The sequence below is a fragment of the Epinephelus lanceolatus genome, chromosome 10, assembly GCF_041903045.1.
Source record: "Epinephelus lanceolatus isolate andai-2023 chromosome 10, ASM4190304v1, whole genome shotgun sequence".
NCBI classification, from domain to species: Eukaryota; Metazoa; Chordata; class Actinopteri; order Perciformes; family Serranidae; genus Epinephelus; species Epinephelus lanceolatus.
The window spans coordinates 29,331,896-29,351,532 of NC_135743.1; the positions used below are offsets into that span (position 1 = coordinate 29,331,896).

The 19,637-nt window shown below is 40.8% G+C and overlaps 1 protein-coding gene across 8 annotated transcripts in view; it reads left to right on the top strand.

Moving 5' to 3' along the window:
- The window catches only part of cobl (cordon-bleu WH2 repeat protein), a 70,293-nt gene that overhangs the window by 40,219 nt on the left and 10,437 nt on the right, over positions 1-19,637 (top strand). For 7 of the 8 annotated variants that reach the window (XM_078171912.1, XM_033639864.2, XM_033639866.2 and 4 more), the window contains 2 exons: positions 10,350-10,953; positions 15,319-15,477. In XM_078171912.1, coding sequence (XP_078028038.1) covers positions 10,350-10,953; positions 15,319-15,477 — 763 coding nt within the window. The remainder of the gene's footprint in view (positions 1-10,349; positions 10,954-15,318; positions 15,478-19,637) is intronic. The other variant, XM_033639867.2, reaches the window with a different exon arrangement.

The window sequence follows — 19,637 nt, forward strand, 5'->3', positions numbered from 1 at the left end:
GGGAAGCAGTTGCATTCATAGGTAGAGTGTCAAACACATGGCAATCCTGAAATTTAAGCCCATGTTGTGTAGAAAGATGTTTCAGCATATTGTTGGTGTTTCCACCCTGACTTAAAATGATCATTTTAGAGACATTACAGGCAGCACTGTTGTCATCTTTCCCCATGAAATGATCACATTTGGACCATATCTTCCTCTCTGCCATGACTCCTCCTTGTTGCAAGTTTCAAGTAGCATAGATGCATAAGTTTGTCATCATTGTTTTGCCATGTGCAGCTGTTGGGAAAACATGCTATTGTGTCAATGTAAGGAATTCATAAGCTCGCATGTATACGATTCTGAAGGATTTGGACAATTTGGAAACAGTTCCCAGCTGGAACTGTTGATTCCCATCCCTGTAGTGGAGTAATGGCTTCCTTAGCACAAAATGACGTCACGCCATCTTCATGTGTTTTGCAATCCGAGCTTCTCTGTTCGTTGTTGTGGTAGAAGGTCAGGCCGTGTGTGCACGTTAGAGCATTTGAGTCCCTTTGATTGTATCCCACTGGCTAATTAATCCATCTCTTTGTTGTGCTGATTTGTTAGTTACTGGTGGTTGTCAATGACAAAGGCAATGGTGTCGTCATGAAAGCACAGCTCTGTCAGCACTGTTGCCGTTGTTAGCACTATTTGCGCTCAGCTACCTCCATTTTGAGAGCTATGTGCAGACAATCCTGGCTCAGACTTTGAATCATAGACGCTCTGCTCTGAATGTCACATACAGCTCCGTCAAGAGACAAAACCCAGTGCAACGACTGTTTTAAAAGATAGTGGGTGTTTGTAGGATACATTTTGTTTACTTTAAAAGTAATGAAGTACAGATAGTCACTAGTACTTTGCCTCTCAGGTAGATTTTTACTAACCAGAGTGACAATAAACAACATTGTAAGTTGTTTTTTATCTTTCATACAGAATATGGGCTGATGTCTGGGTGTTGAAACACAAACTTTAACATCTCTATTTAGGATCTTGTTTCATTTACAGTGATGAAAGTAGATCTTTGACCTTTTTGAGGTCTGAGGGACAGGTTGCTAAATACAGGAGTGGGAATGGAAATAGCTACAGCACTAAAAACAGATTATGCAGTATTCCAGGAAGGGTGTAAAGCCATCTTCGACTGCAGGAGAATCAGATGTTTTCACATGCTGGGAGTTGTCATGGAGGCCGAGAAGTTAGCAGTTTTGTTTCTACAGCTTAACAATCAACAATCTGTGACTGTCTTTATGAGAGCAGCGCTGAATTAAATTATGTTTTGGAACACTGAGTTCAGAGAAACACAGCCTTGTTTTTTGGAGGGTTTTTTCCAGCAGTGATAGGCAATCTGTTATTGTGGTTTGGAAGGCAAGCCATGTCTACATTGCCTCTTGTGATAAAGGAGTTCAGAGAAATTCTGAGCTTTCTGCTTCACTGCTCAGTAACAGAAGGTGCTTCTTGAGTAAGTGCATTTATGCCCATGTGTGTTGTGTGAGCAGGCAGACTGAGAGATAAAGACAGAACAACTGAACCAGAGAATGAGACAGAGGATAAAGAGCAAAAGAGAGAAACTGAGTGACTTAGAGGGTCACACAGAGAGACAGAAAGTCAAAGTGAGGTAACATCAGGTCTTAGAAAGGTGCGTGTATTTGGGTTGTGCAACATTAACAATGTATAAGCTTTGGGATATTTCCAAAATGCAGTAAAGCATAAAATCTGGTTGCCATGCCCTTAGCCCAGCCCTTGCCATGCAGTACGAGGACTTGACAGGGGAAAAGTTCATCAGAGGACGGGCAGCATTAAGTAGAAGAAGGTGAAGGAGTAATAAGATCAGTGGCAGTAAGCAGGCTGTCTGTATGAGAAGTTTACAAATGTCCTAAAATGGATTACCTGCAGCTAAAAATAGACTTTCAGTTTTTACAGCACCTTCTATGGGACCATATTTCATTTTAACTCATATTTTTAAACTCCTGTCACCAAAGCAAAGCAAGTTTATTTGCTTTTCTATGTTGTTCACTGGACTAATAACCACCTAATCTCCCTGGACGCCATAGCAATTAAGTGATTGGCAGCATTAGATATATGTAGATCTGGAAAAACCTCTTAAGATCGCCTCAACTCAAAAGTGTGTTTTCTTATGTTTATGTCTCCCAAAATGTCTGACCTTGACTATACTGACTTCTATCTGTGCAAAGTTTGTCACTAGAGAGGCGTTTTTACATGTCACTACTGAAAGGGGCGATGTCTGTGCACTTCCCTGAATTCTCAGTTTCAAATGTACCCTGGGCAAACCAGATTAGGTGCATCACAAATTCAAAAACCAATCCCTGTCTAATATGCGACACTTTCAACGGTTGGAACAGACTTCGATACAAGACCAGCAAAGAAACTCAAAACCTCCAGTGCAAAACAGATTTATCTCGTATAAAAATCTCAGCAAATGGAAGATACTTATGGAATCTTGGATTAGACCTCTGGTATTTCATAACATAGCAACAAGGTGACAATGTGAACACACTGTAATGTCATAGCAGATATTATTGTATGTTTCACAAATACTAACCCTGTGTCAGCTGCTGCTAGTTACAAGCTAACAAACAACATAAACAAAAGACGCTAGCAAAACCTAATGTTCTGAAATGTCTACTAGTCGCCGATTTTGGCGCACAACAGACTCCTCATCTGAGTCTGAGTCTGGGTGTCCTATACTACAGCTTTTCTTGTGGCCCTTAGAGCACCATCTAGTGGGCTGCCGAGGTATTGCCAAATGCTTAGATTAATTTAGCCTACGTAAAAAAAGTTTTTTGGTAATTTACAAAGCTAGTTATTTTTACATTTAAATGTGCTCAAAGATTCATATAAATAAAAAATGTCAAATTAAAATGCATAATTTAAATGACCAGGTACATATGAATATCACCACCCCAAACATATCAAATAGAGACAACCGTGTTTTGCCATGGTTGGCGAGCTAGCAGTCTGTCAGATGTGGTTAAATAAAATGGGTTGTTTATTGTTAAATGGGTTGTTTAAATGAAAAAGTGATGTAGGAGACAAACCTGGGCCAGTGAAAGCTGCAAACCATGTGGTGAAGAAATATGACCATGAATACATTAAATTTGGATTAATGATAGCAGGCAGCCATGGTTGAGTATAAGCAGTATGTTTATTTGGGTCATTACAGCTGACAGTTTCATGCATTTACAGCTCAGTTCATTTTTCCCCTTTTTTTGTCATGTTATGTTATAGATATTTTTTTCTCATTTGTTGGGGAAGGTAATCCTTGAAAAATTTTTTTGCAATCAGAAGTGGTCGAAAACCCTGGCTTTAGTGCTAACGTTAGCCATCTTGATGCACACAGCACACTGCTATATCACTGATCAACCTAGTGCTAGTCTCGCTTAGCCAGATCTCCACACTTTGTTTAGCACTGTGCCAGTACTACGGAAAATGGAAAGCAAAAGCAAAAAACCTAGCACAAGCAGCACTGGTGGGTGGGGTGAAGGCCAGATCCAGAAATTCTCAATTTGGGTAAAAGAGTAGATTTGCTTTCAGCCTCTTCTCAGAGTTTTTTGTGGGAAAACCATGCTAAACAAAATATTAAACATTGCAGAGTATTGCATACTTAAAACATGTCTAGAGGGGAACTTTAAATTGTAGCAAATTCCAATACAATACAATACAAAAAGTTTCTTGTGAAAACTAAAGCCAGGGAAGGGTGATACGAGCCAGAGAGGAGAGGAGATATATTTGGAGAAAGTCATAATTTACTTCACATCTGTTTGCTGAGACAAGTGAACCCTGATGTGGGAATTAAAATTTGATGACTGTCTCTCAGTTGGAAGAACATCAGTGAACCATGTTAGCAGAAACACTGTTGCAACTGCATGAGATTACAAGGGAAATCTCAGTCTGAAGGAAATTCCAGCTGTCAGATCTGACAAAGGATTGCCCAAGAAAGCTCTCACAGTATGAGATTGATTGCCGATAAGCTCTTAATCATAGCAGTTTGCAGTACTGTGAAAGACAGAAATATAATTTCTGTATTTTCCTTTATAAACTTTCTGTTTGGTCTAAACTATATATTTTTGTAGCGGGACAGCTGTTGTTCTGGATGTGTGTGCATATTTGCATGCATGTGTGTAGTTGTGCGTGTGTGCTAAACAATAAGCCAGTCAGAGCTTTCTGTCTGATACTGTCCCCACAGTTCTGTTGCATGAATCTGTTTTTGTACGTGCTGCATTCCTGCCTGTGTCTGTGTGGCTTCTTGATTGATCGAGCTGGCTACGTTTTTCTTCCTGATGATCTGTCACTATGTGAAAGTAGAGAGTTGGCAGCTGAGGGAGGCTTGTTTTTCACAGCCATCCATCAGTCCTGTAATTGTCTACAACAGTAGCTAACTTTAATCTGCTCTAATGCACAGCTCTGGTTCAATCAGCCAGACAAAACACAAGTTGCCACTGGATCTGTATTTAGTAACGAGTGTTCCTGTAAGTGTTTTTCTTTCTTTGCCTCTGTTTTTCTTCTTAGTTTTGCTATCCATCTTTCTCTTTTTTCCTTTTCAATTTTTGTTCCCTTTTGACATGAGCTGCTCTTTTGCTGCACACCCTCTGTTTCGTCTCTTTTATAACACTTGTGGACTGGTCAGAGCTTCACCCAGTGAATACACGCCCTTGTTAACAACATCAACTAAGAAGGTCAGCTGTTGGGTTTCGTTGCTGTTAGTCGCTGTTGTGTTTGTGGTCAGATAGGCTTAGCCTCATTCAGATAAGACTGTGAGAACAATAGAGCAAAATAAGACATGGTAAAAGTTAGAAAAGCGGTGTATAGACAGAAAAAGGAAGGTAACATGGGTGTTCCTGATGTGAGACATTAGTAGAGGTTTGGAAGGTTGTAGAAAGGGATGTTTACCCGTTTGCCACATTGCTCCGCTGTATCTCTTCATTTATTCTGCAGGAACAAAACTTTTTTTTCTTTATCAGTTGGGAGCAAAGATAAAATGGAGGCTACTGCTGCCAACGCAAACAGGCAGCCCTTCCTCTGTTCATCTCTCCTCTCTATCCTTCACTCTTCCTGTAGAGCTGCTGTATTTATTAATGTTTGCTACAGCTGAAAACAGTAGGTGCTCTGGCTGTAGAAGGGCAATGTACATTTTACATACGTCTTCAAAAAGGCCTGATGTAACAGTGTGACAAAAAGGGAATTTTTGATGATTTGAAGTCGCAGGCATCCATGTTTAAACAAAATAAAACTATATCAAAGATCCATTTGCAAACTCTCACATAACTCATGCAGTAGAAATCAAGGCTCATTTATCCAGTTGTATGTTCAGTACTTCCCAAATAAACAGCCCTTTACTACAGGGAGCTGAACAGAAGGCAAAACTTGTCTTTGCTCTCTTCAAAGCCAGACTCCATTGACAAAAACAGTAATTTTACCCCTCTGAACATGGGAGCTGTTGGTGTGCCGCTGCCTTGATAGATAGTTTGTGTTATTGTGTGAGTTTGGTGTATTAAGGGATTAGTTCAGATTCACCAAGTCACATATTAATACAAACCACCAATCGAGGCAATGGCTGTCTGACAGCAAGGTAATGTAATGTGTTTGGGAAGTACTGAGCATAGACTTGATTAATCAGACTTTGATTATGAGTTGTGTGAGAGTTTGAAAACAAATGTCTTGGTATAGTTTTGCTGTTGTTTAAAGTGGTCGTCTATGACTTTACATCATTAAAAATTTTCTGTCTTTGGATTCTTTGCTCCTCATGGAGGCATGGAGAAAAACAAAGCTTTCTTTATAAATTCAGCATAACATGGTGTGAATAATTGACATACAGTTGGCCAATTGGGGGATGAAGCATTCCTTTAATCCTAGATCTTTTGCAGGTTGTTTGTTGTCTCCCTGTATATTGAATGTTGGCAGGTAGAGTATGGGTGTAAAGTTGTATTCTCTAATGCGATGGAAAAGGTAGCTTTTGACACACAGTAATTAATTAAACATAATGCATAATCTTTTTATTTACCTAATTTACTGTGATACTGCTATTCATTTTGCCTTTGTCCTATAGATGCCTACTAACAACTTAAAATCTGTTACTGTTAATGCAGGACATGTCCTGTGTACTGTATGTTTGCTTGATCTTGTGGTTGTGTTGACTGAAGTGTACTCTAGGTAGACAAGACAAGCTTTCTATTCTTACACACTGACCTTGAGGATTGTGAAAGCATGAGATAGAGGCCTGGAATAGAGGAACACGTCACCTTGCCATGCTGCCAATGTAGGACAGGATCTGTTTGCACTTGAAGCTGTCAAAACATCTTGTGTATGAAACCAGCCAGGACAGATGGGACAAACAAATGTAGTGAATGTATGCGTGTGTCAACTGTTTGTGGCTGTATCTTTGTGTGTGTGTGTGTGTGTGTGTGTGTGTGTTGGGATTCCTCTAAACGTGGGGCTTTACAGCAAACTGATAATCAGGATGTATTGCAGTTTTAAAGAGGTAATCACTGATGTGTTGAGGATTATAATAAGAAAGCAATCTGCATAATACCCTTTGTTACACGGCACAAAAATGTTGCTTTGGTTTGATGGTTGATAAATCATTTAAGTCATTTGTCAAGAAAAAATACCTTACCTAAAACTAAATATGTATATGAACATCACTGTAAATGGAGGGAAAAGGGAAAGAAAACATTATATTTCAGTGGGTTAGTAGGACAAAGTAGACGACAATAGAACTGGGTCACCCATGTGTCTCCTTATCCTCAGCTAGCCTCTTCCACACACCCCCTCCATACAAGACTTTTAGCATAACACTTTTTTCATCAGACAACCCACACGCCCACACATGTTCATTATAACACACACAGACACAGACACACAATAACCCTACAACACGCTAACTGTCTTCCAGCCGACTGTTAGTATGTTGACCTCTGTGCCCTCAGTGCTGAGACAGTTCAGCCGCTATTATTATCCCTGACACGCATACATACACATACATCCGCACACATACACATGCATGTATGAAGACATGCACAAGCACACACATATACAGTGCAACCCCCTCCCAAACACACACACAGACACACACATACTCTATGTCACATTCCACATTAGCGTTGTAATGTTGCCCTGTAACAAAGCCCCTCACCCATCAAGAGTCCTTCAAAACAACTGATGAATGGTCACGCCACCAGGTTGAAGCCTCCATGGGTGGCCCTATCTGATCAACATGCTCCAACATGGGGCCCTTCGCCTCTCAAACCATGGAGTGGAAAATTTAATGGACACACCAGACTGTCCTTGCATGGCCTTCTGTGTGCTTTTGTGTAAAGGTGCATTCCCTTTAAAACATACCCATGTCTGCATATGTTGTTTGTTTCTCAGGCATTCCTTAATCCGAGCCTATACAAAACCGAATAAGAGGAGAAAAATGATAATGTGTTAAGGCAAAGACGCATGATGATAGATAACTGCTTGTTCAGGACATGCACATTAATTGGTGTTATGCTAAGTCCTGACTAGTTGTGGTTGGTGGAAGAGACTCTGGGCTCCATGTTAAATTGACCGGGGAGAGTGTGCAATTTATGTGGTTTATTCTCTCCACTGCATTTTGAAAATGAAAAAATAAACAACACTACAGCATTTTTACTGCAGAGCTTATCCCTCTCAATAATAGATCTAAGCATTCTTCAGTCCAAACACCATTTATGAGACAAAAACATTTGAAAACAACAGGAAAGCTTTGAATCGCTGTCATCAAGTTCTTAATTTTGCTCTCGTTAGTGGAGTTCATACAGAACAAACAAAATCACACTGCCATGGAAACAAAGACGTCAGATAATCAGATGGTGGCTGATGACGTCCCTACATCCTTGTTTACCAGCAGAAATAAATGGACTTCTGGTGACTTGTTGACTGTCTTTCTTGTAGTAAGAGCATATTACGATAAACAGTGAGGAATGTCTCAGCTCATTTGAGCCCTGTAGATATTTAATACACCAGAAGAAGACCCATGAATCTGGCAACTCAATAATATCTCAATAGCCTGACGAATCAAATCCACCATATGATTAATAAATTGCAAAACCAGTAACTTGGAATGGAAAGAACTGTTTGGCATCTCTGTGTATTTACCAGTTTATCACTGCACCATCTTAAATAATTATACTGTGTCTTTCGCAGTATAATGTAGATATACGTTGATTTCATTTGACATTGTTTCTGCTTGTGATCTGATGCAACATGACGTGACTCTACTTTGGGTGTCAGGACTTGAGAATCCACTTGACACTTTGGTTATCCTTTGCTTTGTTGTGACTTGACTTGTGATGTCATGACAAAAGGTTTACTTGAGACATGAGCAGCAGTTGCTCGATCCTGCCTCTGGCTTGGAGCAGTACATGCTGTTGAGAAACAACAAACATCTTTCCCGATGACAGAGCCTACAGCTATTCTCCTTTCTGTAACATAAGTTTGGAAAAGAAAACAGCTGTAAATGTAAAATCTGTAAACAACACACATAAACACAGTGTATGCATAATCATGTTACATAGTCAGCTTAACTTAATGTATAGTGTGACCTTGAATGTGGTATAATACAGTCTTGAGACTTGGCTTCAGCTTCTAACAATCTTAAGTACATGCTGCGTTCCCAGTCATGGCGCCAATAAGACCATGAGAGCAGCACACACTTAACCCTGCAACCCTTAACAACTCCCTAATCCATACACCCCGGCTCAGCCTGAGATACGAGATATACTGTTCCTTCTCGTGTGTGCGCGCACTTGTGTGCATATGCCAGAGAGCGTATGTGCTCCTACAGTCACATAGAAAAGTGTGTGCGCATGTGTGTGTTGAAGCCACAGCTCTCTTCCTTTCTTAGCAGGGCTTGGCTGCAGTCTTATGTTTCACTCTGCAGGGAACACACACATAAACATACACACACACATGCACACACACACACACACACATTCATCTTCATAGGCAAGTCAGTCATCCATTTCAGCTTCAACTTTGGCCCACATCCACTGATATGTCTGTATTGTATGTATGTATGAATGCCAGAGAGGGAGACAAGTGGGAGACCAAGGAGGAGAAAGACAACCAGTTGGGGGCCCATTTGGATTTCCATAGCATGCCATGCAGCGAGTTCATTGAGTTCACATGCATGAACCCAGTTTGCCTGCAGAAAGGCAAGGTGGCCTGATCTCTCTCTTGTCCTGCTGCATGATGCAACGCTACATGCAGCTCGGGGCATGTTCTTTCAGAGTGAAGAAAAGTTGAACTCAGCAGCAGTAACTGCAATTTCTTAGAAATAAGGACATCTATGCTGTTGAAACATGCCCATAGCACTAATAAATTGATTCTTAGAAAACTGACTTCACAGTGAGTGAGATCAACTTGCAGAGGCGGGTGTGAATGGTCTCATCTCCCTATGGAGTAAGACAGATTATTTCCCACTTGTTAGTTTCTTGATGATTCATAGTTTTAGTCTATCTTTGCCTTTTTTAATTTCTCTTTCTTGCTCTCCGGCAAGCTTCTATCTCAAATAAATCTCCCCAAACAGTCTGATTTTATGTTTCATTTTCCATCACAGTCATTATGAAAAACAGAAAACAGTCAACAGGTTTCCGTTGAGCCAGTTGTTCCCACTGAGCTGAATGTCAGTTGATGTCATTTCACTTTTTCCCCTATCACTGACTTCTTGCTAAGTGGTTCAGGTTGTACCTTACCAATATTTGTGTCTGAACTGAATTGACAATGTTGGAGATCTGGGAGCAACATGATGAGACAGAGTTACTAAATGGTTTTGTTTTGTGTTTGCACACACACAGAAGAAATTACATCATTTTGCTAATAGCCGAGCTGTCACTTCACCCCCTGAAGTGATCAACGGTTTTGTGTTAAGAGTAATTCAACAAGACAGCATTACATTTGAATCATGGTTGAATGTCCCCTTGAAATGTTATGAGAAACAACACAGTAAAACACACATACTGTATCAATATTTAGTGCCACAATCTATTGCATCAAATCAGCTGCATCACTGCCAGACCTTATATATCTTGTAGGATAATTTAAAAGGAATGTTGGCACTCTGATGGATTTGAAGACTCAGACGCCTGCCAGAACTCCACTTGATTTAATTACTCAGTGGTAAACTCTACTTCAGTTCTGGTAGACAGACTGATTTATGGTTAGACCACACACACTCTCACACACACACACACACACACACACACACACACACACACACACATATATGCACAAGGTGCTCACATAAATTAACTTTCTACTGTCTCTCTCATTTTCTTTTACTTATTTTCTATCAGATGGGCCTTGGCTCAGAAAGCCAGCAGAGGAAAAGGAAGGCTCCAGCCCCTCCACCTACTCCAGATTCCATTACTGCAGGCTCTGACCACACGTCAATCTCTGCCGCTCCCACCCCTGACATCCACGCTACTGAAATACCTACCCCAGCCTCCCGCAGCAAGGTGGCACCATCAAATACCGTCCCTGCTGCGATTGTGGTAATGGAAACAGTAAAACCAGTCCCGTTAAAAACAGCAGTACAACCTGCACCTGTGAGCACTGCCACCCCAACCCCCAGCTCCCCAACCCCAAGCAGCAGCACCACCGACAGCATGGCTGTCCAGGATTCCAGCTCTGATCTGAGCCATGGCCTCGACGACTCAGACGCTGACCAAGACCAGGCCGTGTCCTACTGCAGCACCCTCACCAGCAGCACAGCTAGTGGGTCTGTGCAGGTTCAGGCTGCTACGAAAAGCAGCAGGGTGGAGGAATCGGAAAAGGCTAGCAGCACGGCTGCCACATCAAATCAAGAGGTGACCTCGGCCGGCAGCTCCAGGTCGGAGACTGAGTCGGCCCTAAATCTGAAACTGGATGAAGTTGAGAACAACAGACACAGCGCAATGGGTAAATATCTATACAATGACATAACAGACACTTAAAAACTAGCACGTGACACAGTTTTTAGAGATAAATTAACTTGACTGATCACAGTGATGGTAAACACTCTCTGCATGTCAAAGATGGGAGACGGTTTGAAATTGCCTGTAGACATTTTCTCCCTCAAAAGCAGTAAAGCAGTTTCTGCCCTGGAGAACTGAACTGTCACACGTCTGAAACTTCAACTGTCAAGAATGACGTACATAACCTGGTGAAAGACTGTGTGTGTGTGTGTGTGTGTGTGTGTGTGTGTGTGTGTGTGTGTGTGTGTGTACGTGTGTGCGTGTGCGTCACGGCTGAAGTACAGGAACTAGTGGAGCTGGTTTTCATCATAGCCTATGAGACAATACAGTCCTTGTCTCTTGCCTACACTTATCAATTCCTCACTTTCTTCTTATCTTTCTCTCTTTTTTCTCTCTTTCTCAATCCCCCTCTTTATTTCTCTCACCCTGATACGCATGCAGCCACTCACACAAACCTTCAAAGCTGGCAGATACAAAGACAGACAGAGCCATCATAGATTTAAACCGGATCTACTTGAACTTTAGCTGGCCTTGTATTGATCTTTATATAACCTAGATCTTTTTCTGTAGCAAAGTGAGATTGCAGCGGAGGGCTGTCGTGTCTGACAGGGGCAGAGATGAGAGAGCCGCAGACCTCTGAAATAGGGATGAGAGAGGTGAGGGTACCAGAATGGAGTTCAGAGAAAGGAGCATGGGAAGGTTTTGGCAGCGGGATGACAGTGTAGCAAGGTAGAGACAAGGGGACTAGAGGGGTTTAAGGAGAGGAGAATGATGGACGGGCGGATGAAAGCAAGAGAAAGGTTGAAGTATGAGGAGGTTATTGCATTAGTCAGGATAGAACAGACAGCACAAGGTTCATTAATAAATTTATAGACCTAGCTTCTTCTCTTTTTTCTTTCTGCTGACACTGCTGACAGTGCAACACCTTCTCTCTTCTCTTTTGCTTTGACTTAACAATTTGTTCGAAAGTATTCACCGAGTTTAAATGTGTGTTTGTGGTAAAAAGTGGTTTTATTCCGAAAGCCAGTTTCTCTCTAACTGACCCCTTTTTATCCTACACAGGACGTCATCTTCAACTTTCACATGCAGCAACTACAAACTAGATGTTCTTTGGTTAAGCCTGACAACTGCACTTTGTTATACATAAACAGTACATGCGAGTAGCAGTGAGTAAATAGCTGGTACACATGTGAGGGCACATGTGATGACTACACCCTGCACATACAGTATAGAGTGGTGCCCTTATACTTGTATAAGCATGGATAGAAATGTACACAGTACACGTATAAGGTTTGATTAAGTCTTTCATATATATATATAGGTTTCATTTAGCCGGTCATTATAGCAAAATTAATGTGTGTATCAAACTGTAAACTGTAAGTCGTTTGCATTGGGAGGCTTTGTCATAATAAGGATCTCTAATTCTAAATAAACAAAGGTGGAGCTCACACCAATACACTAAAAGGGAAACTAATATAGAATTACTGTAGAAGCTAAACATGCCACTTAAAAAGACTCATCTGTAGAATAAATATTCTTCGTACTACAGCTTCAGCTTGAAGCAGAGAAGTCAGGGGAAAATGTGAATTAGTGGTTAAGTGTAGTCAGAACAACCTCCACTGGTTAATATTGATAAAGTCATATTGTACATGTGTTTTTGAGACAGTGTACACATACATCATACTGTTATTTAGTGAAAGCATTTAGTGCAATGTGTGTCTTTGTGCTCATTTTGGTCTTTGTTTATGTGAAATGCCTGATAGAAAAAGAAACTGTCAATCAAATTGTTGGAGGATTAGCATCAGGGTAGTTTTAGGGTTTCATGGATAGGAGAGGAGGAATCAACTGTGTGTGCGTTTAAGTGTGTGTGTACTCCAGAAGCTGTCAAGGTTATGATGGTGTTGTTTATCATCTTAGCCCTCCATGCTGTTTCACTTCCCTCCTATTGTCGACAGCAGGGTAAACACATAAAGTAGCACATTGACAGCACCTGCTGACTAAGACACAGCGCGCTGATGCATCACTGGTCTTATAAGGACGTTTAGGTAGCTATATTTCAACAGTGCTGTTTTACAGTAATTGTGGTTTTGCCCCTATAATCCAATATGTTATCCAGATTGACTTTATCCCATTAATCAGTCCACACTTCTGTTAGCGTCACCCGTCTCTGGTGCTTTGTGTATCATAGTCTGCATATATTGCACATCTCTTCACTTCCTGTCTTACTGCCCCTTCTTACATTAGCAGCCACGTTGCTTTTTTTAATCTAGTCAGTTGGTACCAATTTTAGTATGAAAACAGGGAGGAAATGTTAGGGTGCGGGACTGCTTTGTAACACTTAAACACATTTTGGGTTTAACCTTTAAGTAATAATCATATGTAACATCACCTGTAGGTTTTCTGTCCCTCACAACACAAGTTCACGAAAGCTTTTTTATTTTGCGTTTTTGAAAACTGGGCAAACCTAGCCAGGCAGTAATCTGGCAGTTATGTCTGATGAAGCTTCAGTCTTAAAGTGTAACTTAAGTATTTTTCCTTCTGAACCCAGTTTTCCCATATTTTTGTGTCTAAGTGACCAATGGGAATGACAGTTTTCTAATTGGTCCAGAATTTAGTGAGAGGGCTGCACATGGCAGCCGCAAAACACGCTGCAATGTAACCACTTAATATACACCCTCAATGTACATAAGGGTTTTCTAAACATTTATTTATTTGTGGCAGCCCGCCAAGATTAAAACATCTGCCGCCACAAATACATTTTCTATTTTTGGAGCTGGACTTAACCGTACATTCTGCTGGGTCTAAAAGCCTGCCTCTGCAGCAGTTGCTCCTCTCATCCATCATTCTGATCTGATCAGTGGATCCACCTTGTGAGCCACAAGCTGAACTTATGGAGAGCTCTGCCTATGCTGCGTTCACAGACCCACAAAAACCTTAGACTTAGATACAGGACACATAATGATACAAAGGGACACAGAGGAATTTAAAGAAAAAACGAAAGTTTGCTGTTGCCTCTTCCCCCTGAAACACTCATTCTGTGGAAAACACTGTATACCCACTAAAAGTGCTTGTTTTACCACTGACAGACTCAGATTGTCATTAAAAGTGTCTGACAACAATATGGAAAAGATCCCTACAGAGATAGACCTTTTTGTTAAAGAGTAAGATTGTGTTTATTTAACCAGAAATAGACCTGAAATTGCTGTCGCTAAAGCCACCAGATTCCTTTTAAATAATCTGCAATTTTAGCGTATTAAGAGCCAGCATACATTTACATTTAATGGGGTGAATTAAGGGTTTCAACCAAACCAGAGCTGGTGATTGTAGGAACAGCAGAACGACAAACCAAGACAGTTGTTTGTGAGTTTTATTTTGTTTCTGTTGACTTTGAATGAAATGTGTTGTATGTGTTTGGCTCTACTGACTTGGGGGCTGTTTCTGGTCTAATAAAAAAGATCTTACTCTTTAACAAAAAGAGTCCATCTCTGTAGTGATCCTATATGTCGTCAGACATTTAGAACATCAATCTGAGCCTGTAAGTGGCAAAACTAACCCACTATACTATGTCACTATACTGGAATAGTTTTTAAAAAGATTGTTGTTGACATTAGTCACTTAGACGCAACAACATGTAAACAGGGTTCAGGTTGAAAAATATTGAAGTTACCCTGTATCAGACAGATTTTAAAATGTGTAGGTAGACATACTGAAAGCCACAGTGGCATGAGAATGCAGCTAAGAAGTGAAACAACAATTCTTCTCTGGGCACACATTTATTATTAAGTTTTTGCAGGAGTTTTTTATCTAAACCAAAATGTAGCTACGAACCTGTTGTTGCTGTCACTTCATTAGTAAAACTTCAGCTGATACTCTACAGACCTTTGTTGCCAAGGTTTGGCACTCCACAGCGTACAGTAGCCAAGTAAATTGTGAAATTCCACAGGAGCAATGCTAAAAACTTCCAAATGAATGTACTGTAAACACAAGAGTAGCTCACAGAACTGTAAGCGTGATAACCTCCATGGCTCAGCAGACAAGGAAGGAGTTCAGCTCACAGAAACTCAAACTCCATCACCAGAAAGTCCGAGAATAAAGAAACCACTGTTTGAATAACAAGCAGTTTCTAAGAAGTGTAGCTCAAAAATACAGATACCAAAAATAAGTGAAAAATAAAGATCTTGGTGATTACATAATGTTTTCTGTGCTACTTTCAATTTGACAAGAAGTTTGCATGTAAGATGTTTCTGTCATTTTTATTACAAACATGACAATCAGTGCCTCCCCTGCCTGCATGCTGTTTCTTCCTCAGGAACTGCTGATCGACCAGTGCCACCCAAACCTCGTCGCTCCCCTGCCCAGGAGCCTCCGCAGCATGTCTCACCCCCTACCTTGTCCTCCCCTCCCATTGAGCCCACAGAAAGCATCTCCCCGCAGAGTCCTACAGAGGTGGAGGAAGCAGCTCCCCAGTGTAGGTTCCAGATGGATGGCCTCTCCTTTTCCTTGGCTCTTTTCACTTCTTTTCTTTCAGGGAAGCTGCTCTCCTGATTTTCTAACCTTTATTCCATTTGTCCCAATTTAGACTTTGTATCTGCAACAACTCTTTCCTGCCTAATCTTTTTGGCTGCTTGTGTGTGTGTATGTGAATACTGCACTCTGTCCTCACGTTCTTTCCATCACTCCATCAGCAACCCGGGCAGCTGAGTTGTTAAGTGATACTGGGTCCATGTGAGGTCAAGGTGCTTCATATCTATAAATGTCAGCCCATAAGCCCTGTTATTTCTTCTGGGTCCAGAAGGTCAGGGCTGGGGTCAAGACCAATCAGCTGGAGTGGCTTTTTGTTGCATTTCTACAGTACATGGGAGTATATTAGATAATGGATGGCATGGTTAAGTGATGCTGAACCGTATTTAAGCCACCTCATGTTTCTGTATGTTCTCTGCATCCTTTTCATTTCACTGGTTGTTGTCCTCGGTTTCTGTCGTTACTTTAGATTTTTCTCCTGGATGCTGTTTTCATCGCCTTCCCAGCCAAGTGCAATGTTCATGATCTATCCATCTCAAATCTCATCTGTTCTGTTCTTTACTCCCCCACCCCGCACCCTGCTTTATAGTGTACTGCTGCGGGCCTGTGCGTCTGCGCTCGAAACACTCCTGAAGTCTCTCTCTGGCTTGACCCTCCCATCATCCGACAATCCAATTCAATCAGTTCCCTTTGCTTCTTCTCGGCCCTTCTTATTCCTGCTGGACCTCCTTGTGATGTTCACCACCCTCCTCTTATTCTTTTAAGATATTTTCCACTGTTTCTTCTGTACTCTTGTATATGTTGTCATGGTCTCATTGCTGTCATGTATTTAATCGTCTCATATCTCTTACTTGCTTTCACTTGGCGTCACAGAGCCTCACAGAAGCCACTTTACAGCACCCTAATTGCATCTGTCTGATGGTTTGGATTTGATTCTGGTGAGGACACGAAATGCTGCAAGTGAAAGCAAGTAGTGCTCTCCAGTTTCACCCTTAAAACTTTGCAATGATTTTTTTCTTCTTTTTTTTTTAAACAAATGTATGTATATACTGTTGGTGGTTTTGTATTTCAACGTGATCCGCTGGTTGTTATCGATTATGCATGAGCTCAGAGCTGAGTTAAAAGTGGACACAGAATGTGGTCAGAAGACTATACAATGACGGATGAGCTAAACCCTCGACGTATCAGTTACAGCATGATTGATGAGTGACACACTCAAATGAGGCTATGAGGCAAGGCATGCGATATCTATCAGCCAATATTTTGGTGATGCGATATCTGCAGATCAATAGTTGGACAGCGTATGTTTCTCTCTCTGTGCTCGGTGTTGTGGCTTGGTTTGGAAATCTGAGACCTGAATGCATGCTGCCTTTGGCAATATTGTGGAAAGGGTGATCTGTCAATGACATGTTGCTTTTAGGTAGTGGTGCCTCATGTATTTTAAAGATAAGTGTATGAAATTAAAGACCTCTTCGAGAGGAGAGCTCATAACAGTCTACTTAGGAAAGAGCATGATACTACAAACTGAACTGTTGTAAAAGTATGGAGTTTGATTTTAGTAGTTTCCAGGTCTGGAGAAGTATGGAGAAAAGAATAGGGAGTGTGGAAAAATATTGGTATTTCCAGACTATTGCCATTATTGTTTTCAAAAATATATAATTCAGGAGTTCTAAAATTAAATTGGTCACACAAGCAGTGTTTGTCATGGTGATTGGAGCAGGCAGCCAGCGCAGTGAAAATGTTGACCACTCTGTGAAAGATTGCGGATCAGAGCAAGTTTGATGTTGTCAAAAGCAAGGCTGGAAGTATGGACTGAAGACTTCTACGCAGAGCTGCCTCTAAGCCTGTACATCACAACCCATAAACCAGCTCTACTCAGAGTGCTTTATAACTTACCAAATCCAGAGAGCTGTGACTAACTTAGTTTGAAGGAAAATGCGGCACTATCTCTGAATTGCATTAATATAAAGCATCACAAATAAGCAAACATTGAGCTTGACTGAACATTTATGCGTTCATCATCGTTTCCATGGATGTAATGAATAAACCAGGCTGCACAGATGCCTTGAAACTTAAATTATTCAACTTTTTTCAACTTATTTTCAGTTATAAAATTGAAAAAGAATATGGGGGATCAAAATATAAGAATATTTATTAAACAGGGAAAATATTACAAGTACAGGAAGCACTGGTTAATTCATTTCCTCTTTGAGCAGACATGTCTGACAGAGGAAAGTCATCCAGTCTTCTCCATAGGAGTGTGGACTGAATGGCCACAGCACGTAATTGCAAGTTTTCCAAGGGTTATTCTGTCATCAGATGTCAAATATGGTCTGAAAAATCTTCTAAGACATTTGAGTCTTGAAAAGTATGGAATTTTGAAAGGGAAAATGTTTAGGAACGATGTATTGTGGAGGCTTATAGCTGCGTGACTGCTTCAGTTTGTTTTTAAATGATGGGTAGGGATCCAAACCTACTCTTCTTTGGTTACTTCCTGTGTGAAAAATGGGTTCGTTGTTTGCATTCAGAGTTTTTAATTTAGATCTGTGACTGAAAATGTGACTATATCACAAAACAACTTGTTTACTGTTTGAGCACCATATTATTAGATACATATTGCTCATAATGCTCTTTTTGTGTGCCGACTGTGTTAAGGGAGTGGAGCCCTTGTGTTTGTCACATGTTCTGTTACCATATGAACACAACTACTGTAATGTCACAGATTCTAATCAATTTATTTATGTGAAGTATGATTTGTCCTCTGTGCTATGCCATTGAGTTATGGTACAAATGTGTAGCCTAGTAAGGAGATGTGTATTCACTGGGCCTGTAGAGCTGTGATAATGAACACACACTTATCTGTAAAGGCAATCTGTGTTGTGATTGAAAAACAGAATATATGTTTGAAAGCCATTTTTCAATTAAACAGTTTAAGACTAGATCGGCAGTCAAGGACTTCGGTTTTGGGATTGTGCATGGCTTGCCATGGTTGGACTTTGACAAGTAACACGTCACAGTATTGATTTGCATGGGACACCTTTTGTTTGGCTTTAACTGAAGCATGTGCCTGTGGTCATACTGAGGCGGAAGTTTTAGAAGTATGTGTGAGGATGTTTACTGGTGTGTTTGTAATGCGAGCATATACGTGTGTAAACATATGAGAGTACAATACAGTGTGTGTATACGTGCACTTGTCTGTGCATGTGTGTGTGTGTGTGCTGATTGTGGCTGGAGCTGGCATGACTAAGCTGTTGCTGGGAAGGAGCTGGGAGGACAGCCCTGTGAGTCATCACCACATCTCCTGGAACTGACTGTTCTCTCCACACCATTAGGACCAGGCCCAAAACTGACAGGCCTAGTACACACACACACGCACACACGCACACACACATAGAAAGGAATATTGCAGCACAATGCATGCCCAAATTTATGCACACACTCAGACACCTGGTATTACAAACAAGGTCACTCACTGTTAAAGTCATTTTAAAGAATCCTCTGTTGAGTTCCCAGTGCTGTGCATGCTGGCTGAGCTGCTGAAAACCAAACAAATGGTACATTGATTTTAATTCTCTTGGCCTAGAGTTCAATGGGATCAGTAACAGACTAAATAAGTTCTCCAAAACCCACAGGACTGACCAGAGCATGACTGTACTAAAGAGATGAGAGGGTATGAAGCAATACTATCTTTCACTGGAATCTAAAACAGTACTGTAAAAATCTAATTAAAAGGGTTTGTTTACAGTAAGTCCACCCACACATCATTTAAGCTGTTTTATCAAGCCACAAGTGGTTGTGCTCTGGGCTTGTGTTTGTATATTTGCCTTGTGTTTTCTGGTTTGTGTGTGTGTGTGGTGTCAGATTGAATGTTGAAACTAACATAAATACTTCCTCTGTTTTTCTCCCCTCTTCTTCCATCTCTTGCCCTTCTTGCTTGATTGCATGCTTCTTTTCAAACAAGTGTCCTAATGATTTTTAAAGCTGTTTTTTTCTCAGTATTTTCCTCAGGTATCAAGAGTCTTTTAAGGTTTGTGGATTTGAGAAAAAGAAATTAGGCCTAAAAGTTTTTTGAAGTTAATGCACGAATGTAAATTTCCACAAATGTAA